The sequence below is a fragment of the Pempheris klunzingeri genome, chromosome 18, assembly GCF_042242105.1.
Source record: "Pempheris klunzingeri isolate RE-2024b chromosome 18, fPemKlu1.hap1, whole genome shotgun sequence".
In the NCBI taxonomy this organism is placed as follows: Eukaryota; Metazoa; Chordata; class Actinopteri; order Acropomatiformes; family Pempheridae; genus Pempheris; species Pempheris klunzingeri.
Window position 1 is genome coordinate 13,091,440 of NC_092029.1, and position 17,653 is coordinate 13,109,092.

Genomic DNA, 17,653 nt, shown 5'->3' on the forward strand with positions numbered 1-17,653 from the left:
TGTCGTGGTTGCAGCTTTTTATTTTTACAGACACAGAAGAAAATAAACAGGAGGAAAAACCGAGTGCAACATCAGTGAGACGTACAACAGTGCAGAAACGTCCAGTGTTTTCATCCAGCCATGTTGAAGAGCTTGTGGCTGAGCTCTGAGGGCAGAGAGAAGAAGAGCAGAGCCAGGAAGAGCAGCCCCAGCACAGCAGCCAGCAGCAGGGCACAGTGCAGCCTGTAGTGCCTCCAGGTCAGGATACACACCGTCCTCAATGGGCTCAGCAGCCACAACATGCTGTCACTGGGACGGCTGCACAGAGAGAGTCACAGGTTAGACAGCAGCCGCCCACTGTTTCCATGTTCACAGCTCTGAATGATATTTCACTTCAGGGAGGAGAAACTGATAATCTCTCCCTGAGTCTCACACTCTGAGACCTTCAACCTGCAACCATGTTTTTGGCCACCAGGGGGTGACACAACACTGATACATCACCTCTGAGGTTGATAGAGCAAACTTGTTGGTACACTCATGGTTGTAGTGTCCATGAGCAAGGTGAACATCCAGTTTGGAGCAGTGGTGTGTGAAACAGGCTCACTGTTGTCTCTGTGCTCAGCTGATAAATCCTCCATGACGCTCACACACTAGTCGCTCCCTGTTTCTGCCAGTGATGCTTTGGGTTTGTACAGTTTGTTGACCAGCTGCAGTAGAAAACGACGCCATGAAAGTGAACCAGAACACTACAGTGAAGCTGGTTTTTCGTTAGATGCATGACAGGCAGTCTCTCTGGACCTGGACCCGGTCAGCTCACCTCCCTTTAACCGCTGGAGGTCGATTAAGGGACCAGCAGTAATTACTGTTAATGTACACAAAACAGGGTTGTTTAAATAGCCTCATTCTGACCAGACAATATTAGTAAAAATTATAACAAAAAACTTGAAAACTTATACTGAATTGATTTCATGTAGAACATTTCTTCTGAACGTTTAATATATTTATTCTACATAACATACACAAAATAAATTAAATCAATTTCTATTCAATAGTTTCCATATAAAGTGACCCAGTAACTCCATATCAGTACCAGAACTTAGTACTACACTGGACAAACAGGACAAACCTCTTCATATTGGATTTTAGTACTTTACACTCTAAATAGTCTAAATAATTACTTTAAAATTTTTTTTAAATAGCCTAAGTATTATGATCCAATAGAAGAGGTGTGTCCTGCGTGTGGTAATATTTTCTGGTATTGATTCAGAATCACATTACATGGAGACTATTGAAAGTCATGACAGCAGTGAAATCCATTATGAAGAGCTGTGTCCTGTATGATCTATGCAGTAATTATTTCTGGTATTGATTTAGAACCACTGCCACATTACAAGGCAACTATTTGAAAAAAGAAACACATTTTCCATTCAAATATTTATATGATGACACAAGAAGCACTAAAATAAAATATGAAGACAAGTATCCTGTGTAGTTTCTGGTACTGATTTAGAGACGTCACATCACATGAGAGCTACTGAAGAGAAACGTGTTTTGTAATCATAATGTTTCAAGTGAGCATGAAAAAAACATTGTTTCTGTGCCAATGAAACAGTAACTTGTTTATTCTCCCTCAGTCAGTCTGCAGCGGTTACGCCTGAGGTCTCTAGAGACGAGCTGACCGTCCTACTGCAGCAGACACAGGAGGGAGACTGAGTGAAAACTTCACTGCGGTAGACCAAAACATAAAATTATAAAAACCCAAACAACGATACATGCAACAGAGAGAAACAGCAGATTCAAGTGGTAATTATCTGTGGGTTCATCACTAGAGGCGATCACGTTCACATTAGAGTTGTCACGGGATCCACTGATCACATACAAATACTGATTATCGCTGCTTTAACAGTCTCAAACATGTTGCCCATGGAAGTCAGTTTATTTCAAATTGTCAAGAGACGGAAAATAAATATTGCACACATTTCAACAGATATATAAACACAAATTCATTGTAAAAACAGGCAAGTTTAGTGCAAACAGAAACTCAGTAATCGGTGAAACACAGAATCACAAACAAAGACTGCAACACAAATGAGGTCAAGCACAGGCAAACTGGAAAGGAAGTAACGGACACTGCAAACGAGCCATCCGATGTGGAGGTGGAGCCGGAGTTGTGGGAAATCAGCCCAGGCTCCCTTTTACCTCTCCACTCAAGTGCACTTTAACCATGAAATCATCTTTACATCACCTGCAATGTTAAAGATAACAGGGTTGGTGATTTGGATTGTGTCGAGCCGGAAAGACAACGCCATGCCAACACACACGACCTCTGTGGTCAGTCGTCACAATGATGCATGCATATCGACATTAAGACTACATTTGGGTGTAGAACAGGAATGACCTCCAAGTATTTGATGCTTTTGAGGACTTTTCAATCAGTCAGTTATAAGTTGATGTTGTTGTATTGTCCTGAAGAGCTTTATTTCACTGTGGAAGAGTTGACGAAGCGTTCTGAGCGATTCGGCTGAGCTGCACTTGTACAGTCCATATATTCAATTCTTTTTAGAACAATTATTTGCATATACTGTTTGACCCAAGTGTGGCTTGGCTGCTTTGATTGAACAGAATAAATATTTAGCAATGCAGTTTAACTAAACCGTGTAGAAAGCTTGTTAACTATTTAATTAATTTCATTATCATCTTGTTCTGTGTCTCATTACATTTCATTAGGAAAATAAACATCTTTATTTTTGTTGACTCATTATTATTCATCAAGTGTGCAAAGACTGCAAGAGCTATAATAGTTTAAAAAAAGGTAACACTTTGCTTTAGCTCCCCTCCTCTGCATTTGGAAGCTGTAAGAATGTAAAAATAATGTGGTAATAAGCAGAGAGAAATTCATTTATAACTCTGTGGGTACTGAGGCTGGTGTATAAACAGATAATAAATGATAATATAATAAAACACAGGAAAATATGTCTTCCCAGGAGAAGTTATACAAAACAAGTAAATACATAAAAAATGTCCTTTTATCCAGTTAAAACTACATCCTGGTGTGTTGTACAGTTAACTATTGTGCCTGTAAATGCTAAACGGGGGCAGTTAAAGTAAAGTGTTGCCAAAAATTTGTTCATTTTTTCGACTATTTACCTAAATCAACAGCAGACGTTGTAGCAGTGGGAGATCTTATAGCATCACTTGAAATGAATGTCCATGCAATCGTCTGACCACTAACGCAGCGTTTCAGTTGAGCTTAATAAGCTGTACGAACACATAAAGAAAACATTCATTGTCATGTAACATTGCTCAAAGAAGGAGGTCATATGAGGGGGTTACTTTGTGGCAAGTGATTGCTTTTTAGTTCAGTTCAAGGATGGAGTCCAGATACTGTGAGTGAGCTGCAGGTGGGATGAGAGAGCTAGTGTCTTTTTTTGTCTGCCTCTCTCCTCGGGCTGAAGGTGGACGGTGGCGAGCTGCTGATGCTGATCAGAAAGGATTAGGAGGGTGAGTGTCATGGTTGTATTATATGAACTGGCTACCGAAGGCAAAGATGGCGCCTACTCTGTCCAGTGAGAATTTGCCCGCCTGGGATGCACGCCCAAAAACGTTTCTGACTTCTGCGTTGGAAGTGTTCATCCCATCATGCCTCTGGCCCAGCTGGCTTGGTGATTGGCTTATACCACAGCTGTGATATTCAGCGAAAAATGAATTATCTGCTCTTTTGAAATACAATACAATACAAGAGTGACTGTGTTTATAGCTGGAGGTGTCCTGTCAGCAGCACAGACGACCTTTTACAGTGGAGCTCTATGGAGAAAATGATTTTTGGGCCACAGGGGATTTTTTTTGTTGGTCACTGGGAAAAATTGGAAGCGAGGCTGAGCCTGGTATCCAGTTCTTATAATACACCCATGGTGAGACTGAGGGAGATTCCTCGTACTCTACCCTCCGCCTCTCCATTATTCACCCATCCTTCCGTCCTTCCATCCATCCGGCTGGCCACCCCCTCCCCTGTCCCCCTCTCTCGCCTCTCAGGCGCCCAGCAGTTTCTTGACGAGGTAGCCCGGCATGCTGTAGAGGAAGAGTCCCAGCATGATGATGAGCAGCAGGGCCAGCACAATCTTGATGATCAGCCACTTGTAGCGGTTACACACCAGGTAGCGGATGGCTTTCAGCGGGCTCAGGAACCACAGGAAGGTGGTGTCTGGGCGACTAGAGGGAGGGATGGAGGTTTTAGAGGAGGGGAGTGAGGAATATGGTGAAGGAGGCATGCGGGTGGAGGAGTGAGTTAATGAGGGGTGAGTGATGGCGGATGGAGAAAGGGCAGAGAGAAATGGGATGGAACATGGGGGGAGTAAAAAAGAGGGAGAGAGAGAGAGAGAGAGAGAGAGCTTGCATTAGTGGTTAGAAAGCCATGTCACATTAAGGAGTATTTTTCACTACAGCATGCTCACAACCCACATTTCTATCGATATAACGTTCCAGAGGACCAAAAGATCACATCACAGAGTGAATGCTGAGCAATAAAAACACATGAACAATGAATATGCTGATTAAAAATGGATGAATGAATGTTTGACCAACAGCTCCAAACGCCTTTTGGTGCCATTCACCAGACGTGCACGGACACCTCTGAGGCGACTGATCTTTTTGATTGTCAGTAATTTAATTGTATTTTATTGGAATTCAACTCCAGCCATCATCATCACATAGTATGTCATAGTATTAGTACCTTTACACGCATGATGTGGAACATGAGAAACCCACAGTAGTTAATCATATTCCTGTATGGTTACAACATTATTAACTGACCACATTTAATGGTTTAATATTTATTTCAATTAATTTTAACATTGGTATTTTTTTTATAGAACATACAAAGCACATTAATAAAGCAATTAAGATGTATGAAAAAGTTGCTTCACACATCACAATAGTTTGTACAGTGTCCTTGTATTTTATCTGATAATATAAGCAAATCAATATCTGTTGAGTTGTGGTCTGTCAGGATTTAGACAGACTCCCTTCGTTATCTTTGGGTTTCTCAGTTAGGAGCATCTTTTTTCTTTGTGCATGTGCCGTGTTTTCATAGAAACACTGAGAAACAATACGGCAGCAACATAGAATCTTACACCTGTCCTGAGGTGCCCACTGGTGTGAAGGCTCGTTACTCGTTAACGTGGGAATCCTCCCACCTCTAACGCCCCACCAATATGACATGGGTGCAGCATTTGGCGGCCGCTTTTCATACCAAACAGTTGGTCACTTATGAGATGTGTAATGGATCTCGGTGGCAAAGGACACTGGCTCACGCGAAGGGTTGAGACAACATACAGCAAAGGGTAGATGAAGGAGACTATTCTACAGCTGAGGTACAGCAGGAGGAGAGACAGAAGAGGAGACAATACAAAGAAGTAGGACAGGAGAATCCAGGAAGAAAAGGGGTTAAATAGCGAAGCAGAGACAGCGAAGAGGGGGCGGAGGCTACCAGCACGTCAGGCCCCCAGTATCTTCTTGACCAGGTAGCCAGGGATTGAGTAGAGGAAGAGGCCCAGCATGAGCAGCAGCAGGATCAGTCCCAGGACCTTGAGGATCAGCCAGCGGTAGTTGTGCCAGATGAAGTAACGAATGGACTTCAGAGGGCTCAGAAACCACATAAGACTGGTGTCCGGGCGACTTTGTGGAAGGAGGTAGAGAGGGAGGAAAGGTAGGAATGCAGATGGAGGCAAAAAACAGGGAGAGAGTGTAAGGAGAGAGGGGGAGTCACACACACAAAGGAGGGAAGGGACGAGGGGAGGGAAGAGACAGAGGGAGACAGTTGAAGAGATGGTAGGAGGAGAAAAGAGTGCGAAAATGTAACAGTGGCCTTTGACAGCGCAAAAAGCAGCGCTATGGTGAAACAGGACCAAATCATGTCTGCTTTTTGCACTGAGAGAATGATTTTCTCCAAGAGCAGATTTAAGGGACAGTGCCTTGTTTTGCTCCAAACAACCATCCTCTAATTTGTTTATTAAGTGTGTGTGTTTGTGAGAGTTTGTGAGATTCTTCATGTATTGTCAATAAAAACAAGTCGATGTCTTACTTCGGTTTCTCCAGTGGATCTGGCTCATTCCGTCCAAATCCTACAGGACTTTTCTCCGCCTCCTCTGCCGTCACCAGATGAAGCTCAGCCTCCACTTTCCCCTGCAATGACAGCACTGTTTTAACTCCACTGAAGCCGCCTGCTGTGTTCAAATGATTCAAGTAAAATAAAAGTAATTTTGAGATTAATTTTGCTCACGCCGTCACGCTTGCTGTTTTATGACTGACTTACCGTGAGCTCCATCTCATCGTTCTCATCTCGGGCTACAAACGGCCACCAGCCTTTGACCCTCTTTTGTTTGAAAATGGAAATGGTGGGCAGCTCTTGCTCATTTCGGATCATGTCGAGGGAACACTGCTTGGCCGTCTTGGCGCCACGAGGGAACCGGTTTAGGTCCAGCTCAATCGCACCTGGGGGGAAGTGATATTCAAAGCAGTCAGAGAATGGAGGACAATGGAAAAACCTGCTCAAATCCAACCCCATCAGTCCTCACCCAGGAAGTCATCAGCAGAGAAGTGGTCGGCGTCCCAGACCTGCATCGTGAGGCGAAGAGGGATCTTATATTCAGTCTCATCCCAAGAGAACATGGACTCTTTCTTAGAGATGACGATCTTCTCCTCAGCCATGAGGTAATCGAAGGGGAAGACAAAGCGCCAGTTAAAGTTGCCTTCACCAGTCAGGGAGTGATAGTGCACATCTGTGTCCTGCTTGTCCTCCTGCTGCCCTTTGAGCCATCTGAGGGAAGGACCATAGAGATCAGCGTTAGGCCGGCCTTTGGGATCATTTGGCGTGGATAGATTTTCTTGTTTGATTTTGTCAGTCATGCACTTCTAATGAAATTTAATTTGTCTGCCAGTTAGTGTACATTAATTTGGTAGATTTAAACAGGAGCATAGGACACGTTAAATGTACCAGTCTGCCAACAAGAGAGATGATGCTAATAGGTCAAAATCAAAACACATAATGTGGCTCCCCAAAAGCAAATCAGATTGTTGAGCGATACATAAACATCTGATTTGATGTTGGAGCTTCACACTTTTTTCAAAAGCCATGCATACATAAAGCTTGCAGAAATGCCATTTGTGAAAATTATCTGAAAAAAAAAAAAAATCCAAATAAACAAACAAAAAAAAACTTTCATCTTCACTGTCTGAATGCATATAGCAGGCGATCAAAGCCTATGAGGTTAGCCTATGCCGACTGGAGCTGTGCCAGCAACGGCTGAGTGAATCTGGCTTCATTAGTGAGGAGCAGGAGCAGATGGAGACTGAACTCCGTTCTCAAAGTACAACACAGTAAACATCAAAAGTAAGCTGATAACAAGCCTAAAGGATCTTAGTAAACACTGAAAAAAAGGGAGGTACAAATGACACAGTGACGCTAAAACACGGCTGATCTCGTGTGACCCTACAACTCAGTCATAACCACTGTACGACAACACTGGATCCATCTGAAACATCCCCGTCCTTCAGTCTTTACTATGGTCCGCCACTGAACTCTTCTGCACTAAATAAAGCTTAACATCCTCCAAGCATATCGGGTTGTTTGATGATGGCACCCTGCTTTTACAGTACAGTCCCGAGTTGACACATCCACGGGTGACACCAAGTCAGCTGAGGGAAAAGGGAGTTTGGTTAAGAGATGCAGGAGTGAGGAGGCTCCACAAAACTCTGACATTAATAACTTTGAACAGGAGTAAAAAAAAAACAACGTACCAAGTATTATTAGACCTTTTTCAGTGAAGACGTTTTACACCAAAAGGACAGAAAAACAGAGTACAACTAAACTAAACTAATGGCTGCACTACATAATTTAGGTGTCAGCTCCAAGGAGCTGGTATTGTTGTGTTTGCTGTGCTAGCATGTACCTGCACCTTTTAACAAGTCAAAAAGTCTGCCGTGAAGAAGGTCCAGTATTGGGATCAGACTGTTAAATGACAATGTTGTTATTCACATTGTCATACTGTCATGCATATTCTGTCCTTGTATACATGCAAGAGGCTCCAAATACCTTAAAATTAAAGTATCAGTGATTGCTAATAAAATCTGTAATACAGGATCAAAACACAAAAGCTAAACAAAACATGTTAGCAGATGGTCATTTCTCATGGCTACTATAGATGTTTAAAATATGCATTTATCTAAGCACTTGAAGGACTTCTTGTCCAGATTCCAACGTCATGAACGGACTTCCAGCCTCAGCATATCTGTAAATTTTAGCAGTGTGAAATTTGTTTTAGCACGTTTGCATTAAATGTGATTAGAATTGTTGTTTCTGTGGTTTGATCCTGACTGAACTCATTTTTAATGTGGCAGTAGTTCTCAGCGTGCTATTTGGAGGGTTAAAGACAAGCGAAGTTACATGCTGGATGGAGAGTTGAGACAGGAAGTGGGAAAGGGAAGGAAAAATCGACATCAGGGCTTCAGGAAGAAGTAAAGGAGGAAGTTGTACGAGCCATGCGATGGAATCGTGTGTTTACCCCCTGACATAGATGTCAGACATCTTCTCTCCTGTCATGAAAGCATCGTCCTCTAGAATTACGTCATCAGTGTTCCAAATAACAACACGAAGCTCAAAGCTAGACACCAACAGATCATTGACCAGAGGAGAGAGAGAGGACGACAGACAGACAGACAGGAGACACACCACAAACACAAAGACAGACACAACACGGATACGCACACAGAAAAAAATGGAAACAAAACAAAAAAAAATGGTTAACTGCAAAAAAAAAAAATCCACACACAGCTCACACCCACGGGACGAGGCATGGCCGCCACGTCCCGCTGTACCTACCCCCTGACAAATATGTCACTGGACTTTTCCCCAGTGAAGTAATCATCGTCCTCCAGTATTACTTCGTCTGTATTCCAAATAATCACCCTGAGCTCATATCTGGTAAGGGGAGGAGGAAGGAACACATACACACACAGTTGGACTTATATTTGGCAGTAAATAGAGAGCTAACTACTCAAAAAGACTCACCATAACTTAACCAGGGGATAAGACTACATATTCTGTAGAAAAAGAACTTTAGACACTTTGAATGTGATTAGCAAATATCTTCGCCAATACAGTTTAATTGTCATAATCAGAAAACATCACATTCACTGTGATATTTCCCTCACTGGCTCCAGCCTGGGCCTACCTCTTTGGTTTCCGTGGTGATATGTCAAGTGCGGGTCCAGGAGCAGGCATGTCCATAGCAAACATGTCCACCCACATCTCGATACGGCCCTTCAAACGCACAGAGAAAAAGACACAGTTTCACTGCTGTTTCAATCTGTTCCGTGGCGACAGACGGAGAGCGGCCCGTTCTCACCTGTTCGATGCCAGGTTTGTCAGGGTTCAGCAGGGGTCTGGTCTCCACGTGTTCAGGGACGAGCTTGCAGCCCACCCTTGGGATCTCCTCCCAGTGGTTGAGCACTGTCAGAGCCAAATGCTCCTCAGTCTGCTTCTTCAAACCTGGGATTTGGACAACAACAAAAGAAGATAACTGGAACACACAAAGTCAGTTTTACCACATTTATCACAGTCTAATAAATCTTAATCTTAATAAAACAAAATGTGATCATTTTCTAAGATTAGTTCAACATCCGATGACCATCACAGAGTTTATAGGATCAACGTATACAATGAATGCCCATCAGAAGTGTTGATATCCTCAGCAGAAGGCCAAAAGTAGCCAAACTCAAAGGTTTCATGTGCAGTTATAATTTTTCTATGCTGACTCGATATCATGGATCACATGGGAAATTTAGGGGATATTATTTTTTAAGTTCACAACAGGAAAAGAAGAAAAGAAGCAAATCTATTTGCAACAAAAAGACAAAACAAACAAAGCTTATGGTAAATGTGCTCATGACTATCAATAGAAAACGAATCACTTGTCTATGGTATTACATCGGAATCACAATTCATTTGACGGTTGAATAGTGATATTTAATATTGTATATGATCTCACAGTTTTAGGAGATAGATGCAGTCATACCATTTTCATCCTCGATCTCTGTGGATCCCAGAAAGATTCGATTCGCCACCTTGACTTTGCCTCCCGGCCCGTAATGAGGTCCATCAATTTTGCCGTCCTTACAGAGCTTCACCAGGATCTGACTGGGCTTCATAGGGTCCCGCCAAACATTGTATCCATGGCTAACATCAACAGATGACAAGCAGATAAGTCTTTGGGTATGTAAGCCATTCAGAAAGTTATAATTAAAGTTAGAATTATGGACAATCTTGGGGCTTTTGAGGTTCCTTCACAATAAAGAATACTGGAGACTAAAATATGTAAAGGATTAAACAGATGGAGGCTCACACAGAGTAGCCGGACGAAATGCCGCAGGTGGCTCTGTATTTGCTGTAGAAACGATTCTCCAAGTCAATCTTTGTCTCTCCAATCAGATCGTCAGTGCCGACCAAGTCCCAGTCGTACACAGACACCGTCAGCATGGACTCCATGGGGAATGTTGCCTCGATGTCAAATGATCTTTAGCGCAGACGATAAGAACAGAATAAATCAAGAGAGTTAAAAGCAAATGGCTCAGGCTCATTCACAATATTGCTGCACAAAAGTATCATATACATGCTTTGATGATGGTATTGCTAGGTTTGACTATTGTAACATAAGCAAAAAACACCACTATTTACTGTCGAATGCTGGTCTTAATCTTGATCAGTTAACAAAATACAAATATTACCTGGATTATTTGCATTTTTGACAAATATGTCAGCCAGACATTTCTCCTGTGCTACCAACATGTGACAACAAACTGTAACGACATGAAGAGCAGCTCTCTCTCTTGACTTACTTGCCAAACACAGGATTGAGCTGTTTGGAAATGTAGTTCTCTTTATCCTTGATCTCTGACTTGCCCAGCTTGATAACAACATACGGATCTGCCTTCCCATTGATATCAGCGGGATGAAGATCTGTAGCCTGAGGTGGAGGAAAAGAAGAGAAAATGTTTATTTGATTCTGCTCATTATGGCGTGTTTAGAGATTTTTTTTAACTGTAGCCAAGATTTAAATTTTAAGGGGGTCACGCACCCTGACCACATAGACACGGACAAGGACGTTGATTGGATCGTTGTGTGGAATGCTCTGGAACATGCCCATATTTGGATCAAATCCTGCTTCTCTGGTGATCTCCTCAGACAAAGGTAGCTTGTACATACATAAGGATCCCTGGGCCACAGAAAACAGGTTATAGAAATAACTTTTTTCATGTCAGGCGGAGTGGGGTGGGATGTACTTGTTCTTACTAAGTGTTTTCCTACCTTGAATCTGCCAACAATCCTGTCATCATCCAGAGCGTGTTCGTCGTCGTCCCCAGCCTTTCCTCTATACAAGTTGAAAGTGTGGAGCCAGTCTTCAAAAATCCCATACTCACTCTCCAGCTCCTTGTTGTACACCTGCATATCAACAAACACACTGTTTGTATCTATATGTATGGTGCTGTGTGCCTGTTAATTTTACCCTAAATGACATACTCACCATCAGCTCGTCCACTTTTGCTTTAACCGGCCGTTTCTCTAAACCATCTGCAGCCTGACCCTTCTTCTTGTCCTTGGAGCTCTTCTTCTCTTTGCTCTTTTCCTTCATCTTGGAGCCTTTCAGAAGAAGGTCATCGGGTTTGAAATCTGATTGGGGTGAGTGGAAGTGGATGTGGACAAAGCAGGGTTGGAGTCATGAAGAGGGCTGGCAGGGTGGCACACAGCACGACACGAGGCCTTCACCATGAAAGCTGACTGTTTATCAGAGTGTTGCCCCGACATCATGTTGTAAATGTGGTCAAATGTTCTAGAAAGGCACTCCAAGAATCAAAAACACCCCAAAATGTTTCATTTGTCTTAAAGAGTCACTTCCCACCACCTGAAAACCTTGTTTTTGTTGACTTCCACTGATTTACCTTTTCACCTTGCTGCAGTGATGCACAGGTGTACTCTAGGACTCTAGGACTGTTAAATGTGGTTTCAGGTGCAAAACAAGTCCACTTGTGACCACACCCATCTGTAATGTTAGGTGAAACAGGTGAAACAAACACTGCTTGTCAGGTGGTTGAGTTACTCTTTAAAGGTTGGAAATGTTGGATGGTAATTTGGAGAAACATGTTGCCAAACTTCATCTTGACAACAGAGACCACTGGTGCTCACAGGAAATGTTGTTTAAATTTACCAAATCACAAACACGTCGACCATCTTTGTACTCTTATGCTACACACAGCACATTTAAAGAAGGTTTATGCTGCATGGATTGCAGACTAATTAAAGAGAATATATGCATGTTAATACAAATGTGGTTAATTTAATCTGTATCAGCCAACTTTCATGTGTACAGCAGAGCTGGGGGGTCATGAAAATGTAGGAAATGGTCATGAATATGATAATGATTGACTCATGAATCCAAGGGAGGAAGGAGGTGAAGCTGCTTTGTGCTAGAGCTCACATTCAGACTCAGACAGTGACCGTTATTGAGCTTTGAGTTACAGTCTGAAATCACTCCCTCATTCACTTATTGAATAATCCTTTTCACTGACTGCTCACTTCAGTCAGTGAAATCATGGACATGTATGAACCACGGTCATTCTAGTTTAGTATCTAGTGTGTTCATACTAGAAAAGTGTACTTAAAGTCACTTAGATTGACAAGCCGACATCACACATCACACGTAATGTATATTTCCTTTTGGTATAAAATGCTGTATGTTGATATTTGTGTATACTTACTGTGAGAACAGTGTACTATGACAATTACTATTAAGTACATATTGTGTAGAATCTTAAGACAATATGTAGAGCATAAATTTCACACTTCACTCAAATAAAATAGAGGATGGTAAATAGATTTTACTATAAGTCATAGTAAACAGGGAGTGATTTTGAACTTTGAGTTGTGAATGAGTGTGTCTCATACTAAATTACTCTCTTCATCCTGAGAGCTATTAACTCAAAATAAATAAACTACTGACAATTATTGCATGAACATTGAGAAAACTAAACAAAAAGACTGCTGCCCATAAAAGAAATCAAGGCAGCAGGCATTTAGGCACACTGGCAGGCAGCCCGGCTGATTTAGTGGATATGATACCTGCTGCCTCTGCAGCTATCTCCAGGTCCTCTCTCTCCTCCGCCTCTGCCTGAGCCGCCTCCTGGGCTCTGAGTTTCTGGAAAACCAGACACAAAACCTCGTCAGTCTGGTAGGACTCAGTGTGTGAGGGCAATGCTATGAGACTAACAACAAACATTTGTAGACGTAAATACAGTAGACTAGAATAGAAGAGCCAAACCTCTTTCAGTGTCTCTATTGAAGCAAAATATTTAGACCACCAGTCCAGCACTCTCTCATCTGTCTCATCCTCTTCTTCCACTCCTCCCTTTTTTTTCTTCTTCTTCTTCTTTTTCTCTTTGTCGCTCTCCTCCTCAGTCTGTTAAAGCAGTTCAGACACTTAGGAGATTCTCAGTAGCTCAGTTTCTGTTCACAACGAGGCACCTGTTAAGTTTCTATAGGAATAATGACTTACCATGTCAACTTTTACAACAGCGTCAGAGGTCTATAACAGGGCGTCACATAAAACAACACAAAGATTAAAACACACAATGGAAGATGCAGGTAGGAGGTGCACAAGTACAGAGGCAAAAAGGTAAAGAGGTCAAAAGGACTGGACATAAAGCAGTGCTACTATTCCTCTATACATATATAAACACACACAGTATACATTGAAATTAGCAGGCCAGGCTCTACTGTGCATTAACTCAAAGAAAAGCTTACAGCATCTAGCTTGACGACTGTGTCCATCTTTCGGACCAGAGGCTCTGTGTCCATGTTGACGATGATTTCACCTGCGGGGCGAGAGAAGGTGCGGGAGGAAAGGCTGGGTGAGGAGTGAGGCTGGGACCCGCCATTGGTGAGGACCATGTAGCCATTCATTAGCTTAGCTGGAGCGAGGCCAAAGGGCAAAGACAGTCCGCAGCAGGAGAGCAGAGGACAGCCAAGGACACGCAAGAGAGGAAAAACAACAGATGGAGGGAGGATACAGGCAGGAAAAGTGGTCAGGGCAGAAAGCAAGCAGAGAAGTCAGCAAAGTTAATAAAGAATGAATATTCATTCTTTAGTGACCAGAGAGCTTGATCAGAGGTATTTACATGTAACTCTTAAAGTTTGTTTTAACCTTTGCGGATGTACAGAGTCTTGTTCTTGTCTAAACCTTCCAGGAGCCACGCCCAACTGGCATTTCAAAAAGGTTAAAACAAAGTCTAAAAAACATTTACAAACATTGTGTACCCTATGTTTGGTGAGGTCTTTTTCAAGAAAAAGAGGAAACCCAGAACTGACAAGAAGTGAACGAAAAGAATGGGCTCTGAATATCTGCAGAAACACTGTAGAGATATCACAGCATCCTCTAATTGTTATTCTACCTCTCTTCAGAGTATAAATCAAATACAATAAAATGAAATAATTAGCAGTCAGTGAAACAATAGAAACAGTAGAAACACAGTGTTACCACAATAGGCTCCTCGCTAACAGTAATATATCACAATAATCAGTATATGTACTATATATATAAGTGTAATCCTTCACGTGAGTGCTAGCACCTGCAGTGGCCCAGTTGTTGGAGGTCTTGTCTGGGGTGCTGTAGATGAAACGTCTCAGGCTGGTGACAGCGTGGGACCCCACCAGGATGTAACGGCCAAATGCCCGGCAGTCCACCACCCGTATGTTGAGAGGGGGGTGGAGAAGCTCATTTTCTGGAAGGTCCTGAGGACAAAATTTAAGACATGGAGTTGGTGAAGTGATGTAAAGGGAGAAATTCACATTATGCCTACGTATTATTCTCGCGATAAGTTACAACTGTTTCCCAAAAGATTTCAAGAAAGCAAAGACAAACAGACAAATTTATTGCAAGAAACGTAAGATCCAGCTTTGTAATAGTCTAAAGATCAAATGGGCGGCTGTACTTACCACTTCAAACCATTTAACCAGGGTGCTGAAGTTGGGGTTCTTCTTGTAGTTCTGGATGAGGACAGACTGCACACCTCTACCTGCACACTCTATGTCTACGCGGGGCCGATCCACCTGAGCCAGGTTAATCCTCTTCAGGTCCCTTAAGCCCCAGAACAAAACCTGAACCAGACAGAAAAAACAGCAGTAGGGGAAAGTGATCTTTAGAGCTCAAAAACAGAGTAGGTGCTTTAAGTCTCACCTCTATGCGGTAGCGACTCAGGACGGGTCGGATGCCCATGGGCACAGGAAGAATGGGTCCATGCTCTGAATCTGTTGGCCCTTCAAGGGGAGGAAGATCGGCCCTCCCTCCTTGACCAATCTAATTAAGGAGGAGAGAGGGGAATTAATTGTTATCATAACAACAACAATCTGTGTTTTCTGTATTATGACACAGTATGAGCATCATGTCAGACATCTTTCCTTTAAATCTAATATTTGTATCATTTGTTTCTTTGCTTGGTACGAGAACTTTGGCAGAGCGTAGAGAAGGCAGACGTTAATGTTATGTTCGTGGAGATAGAAGACCTTTACTGCTGTACAAACACCAAAGAGTAAGACAAAGTGGGATGAAAAGAGAGAATGAAAGAAAAGAGCACCTTTATTTGAGGAACAGCAAAGTTATGGACAGCGATCAGAGCTCGCCTAATGGCCTCCTCATCAAAAGGAATCTGTGGGCAGCAGGAGGAGGCACAGGAAGAAGAAAGAGACAGGCAAAATGGATATTTCACAGGAGAAAGGAGAAAAAAATTTATATGTCAGTGAAGGGAAGAGAGGGGTGGCGACATGGTGGCAGAGAAAACAAGGGAGAAAAATGGAGATACAAAGTTTAAAGGAGAAAGGTCAAGAAGAAATGCGTAGTTATTGTGAAAAAGTGAAAAGCATATGTGATGATGTAGGTGGGACAATGAAATAGAAAAGCCTAGATAAAGAAAAACCCTATTTTTGCTATGTTTTCCATGATCTGTTTGGTACATGCTCCACATCATTAAAGATGCCCTGCAGTACATTCGATGATTCTCCCCTTTTTCATTTCTCTTGTTGTTTTTACAAACTCTACAGCAGTGCCATGCAATCTCTCAAGAAGGAAACCCTCTGGAGTTGCATATGAGTGTGCGCGTGCATATGTAAAAGCATTCATTCACTTGTGCGTGTTTATACATGTGAGTTCCTGCACATGTTACCTGCAGCAGCTCAAAGGCAGCCAGCAGCTCCCCCGCAGTGCAGTTCCCTCTGTAAACTTGGAAGTACTCCAGCTGTGGCGGGAACCTCGGGGGGCCGTAGTGCTCGTCACACATCTTGATGGTGGGCCTCGCAAATGTCCGACCTATGAACTCTGCCTTTCCCTGGACACCACAATTTGACAGCAGGCAGTCGGGACAGTCGGGGGACAAGGGAAGGGAGTTAGACACGGGTGTGGGAGGTGCAGTTTCCATGACAGCCACTTGCTGTCAGTATTGGTCGAAGTAGTTACGAAAATGTGGAGATTGAGAAGAAAAGCTGCTCGTATATAACACAAACAAACATCCTGTGTGAAGATTACTGTGTAATAAAATAAAAACATAATCCACATAAGCATTTCTGAAAACTTTCTTTGTTTCCTGGTTGAGAATTGGTATGCAGATACCGCACCACCGCTACTACTACTACTACCCTTAATGTTCCTGCAGCTACTCTGTTACACTTGGAGAGATGAAAAATGGAGGAGGCACATGCAAGTTTTTCTCAAATCTCTCCAGAGCTCATCATCAGCAGGATGAACCAAGCATTTAATCCGACATCAGCTAACAGGCATCAGTAGCTATTAGAAGGTCTCATCCAACACAGACTCTACAGCGCTAATGCTTTCACACTCTGTTTATCCGGAACAGCATAAGCAAGACCAGCGTTCATGTAAAGGGCAGGGTGGAGTGAAACAAAGGTGGACAGACAGTCAGAACAAAAGGGAAGGAGAAGCAAAGCACTTTTATTAGCTAAATTCTTTAAAATTGTTTCACAAGCATTGATGCGTCTATTAATCACCCCCTCTGCGACACATCTGCTCATCCACACAGAGTAATATCCTACCACAGTGTCCTGGTCGTAGATTTCAACTACAATGATTGGTGGGTCGTCTCTCAGCTCACTGGCCTCCCCAAACAGCTCCACGTCGTCAAACACCAACAGCTGGTCCCATGTAGGGCAAAGAGTCTCGCTCAGGACCTGCAGCGCACACATACCAACTCAGTTTGCACATAATCAGTATGAACACACACACACTATTTTATACATATACACACTTTCGTGGTCCTACCTCAGTAACCTGACTGTGTGTGGAGAAGAAGACCCGAGCGAAAGGATCTGAGAGGCCACTGCTGTCAGCAGCAAACAGACTGCGGGCTTGGTACATGTGTGCTCTGAGCTGAAACACCTGCTTCACTGTTGGAGACACACACACACACACACGCACACATCAAATTAGCTGACAATCAGTCCCCTTTGCTGGAAATCGCATTGAAGATAGAAAAGTGAACCTCAAAGCAAAGTGATCAATAGAAGTCAAACATCTACCTCTGACTAAGTTTGTTTTGCTTTAATTCATTTTAGATTTAAAAT

General features: G+C 42.7%; 1 protein-coding gene across 1 annotated transcript in view; it reads right to left on the minus strand.

Annotated features, from left to right (window-relative positions):
- Positions 1–3,951: 3,951 nt before the first annotated feature.
- otofa (otoferlin a) overlaps positions 3,952–17,653 on the minus strand; it is a 71,707-nt gene continuing 58,005 nt past the window's right edge. Inside the window, exons 24-47 of the mRNA XM_070848849.1 lie at positions 17,352–17,476; positions 17,126–17,260; positions 16,243–16,404; positions 15,658–15,729; positions 15,261–15,380; positions 15,020–15,181; positions 14,653–14,815; positions 13,829–13,995; positions 13,581–13,610; positions 13,347–13,484; positions 13,148–13,223; positions 11,556–11,701; positions 11,339–11,473; positions 11,109–11,246; positions 10,870–10,997; positions 10,377–10,547; positions 10,050–10,210; positions 9,381–9,523; positions 9,207–9,295; positions 8,855–8,953; positions 6,552–6,793; positions 6,290–6,468; positions 6,059–6,159; positions 3,952–4,188 (exon numbers count right to left, since the gene is read on the minus strand). Coding sequence (XP_070704950.1) covers positions 4,008–4,188; positions 6,059–6,159; positions 6,290–6,468; positions 6,552–6,793; positions 8,855–8,953; positions 9,207–9,295; positions 9,381–9,523; positions 10,050–10,210; positions 10,377–10,547; positions 10,870–10,997; positions 11,109–11,246; positions 11,339–11,473; positions 11,556–11,701; positions 13,148–13,223; positions 13,347–13,484; positions 13,581–13,610; positions 13,829–13,995; positions 14,653–14,815; positions 15,020–15,181; positions 15,261–15,380; positions 15,658–15,729; positions 16,243–16,404; positions 17,126–17,260; positions 17,352–17,476 — 3,263 coding nt within the window. The 3' untranslated portion in view covers positions 3,952–4,007. The remainder of the gene's footprint in view (positions 4,189–6,058; positions 6,160–6,289; positions 6,469–6,551; positions 6,794–8,854; positions 8,954–9,206; positions 9,296–9,380; positions 9,524–10,049; positions 10,211–10,376; positions 10,548–10,869; positions 10,998–11,108; positions 11,247–11,338; positions 11,474–11,555; positions 11,702–13,147; positions 13,224–13,346; positions 13,485–13,580; positions 13,611–13,828; positions 13,996–14,652; positions 14,816–15,019; positions 15,182–15,260; positions 15,381–15,657; positions 15,730–16,242; positions 16,405–17,125; positions 17,261–17,351; positions 17,477–17,653) is intronic.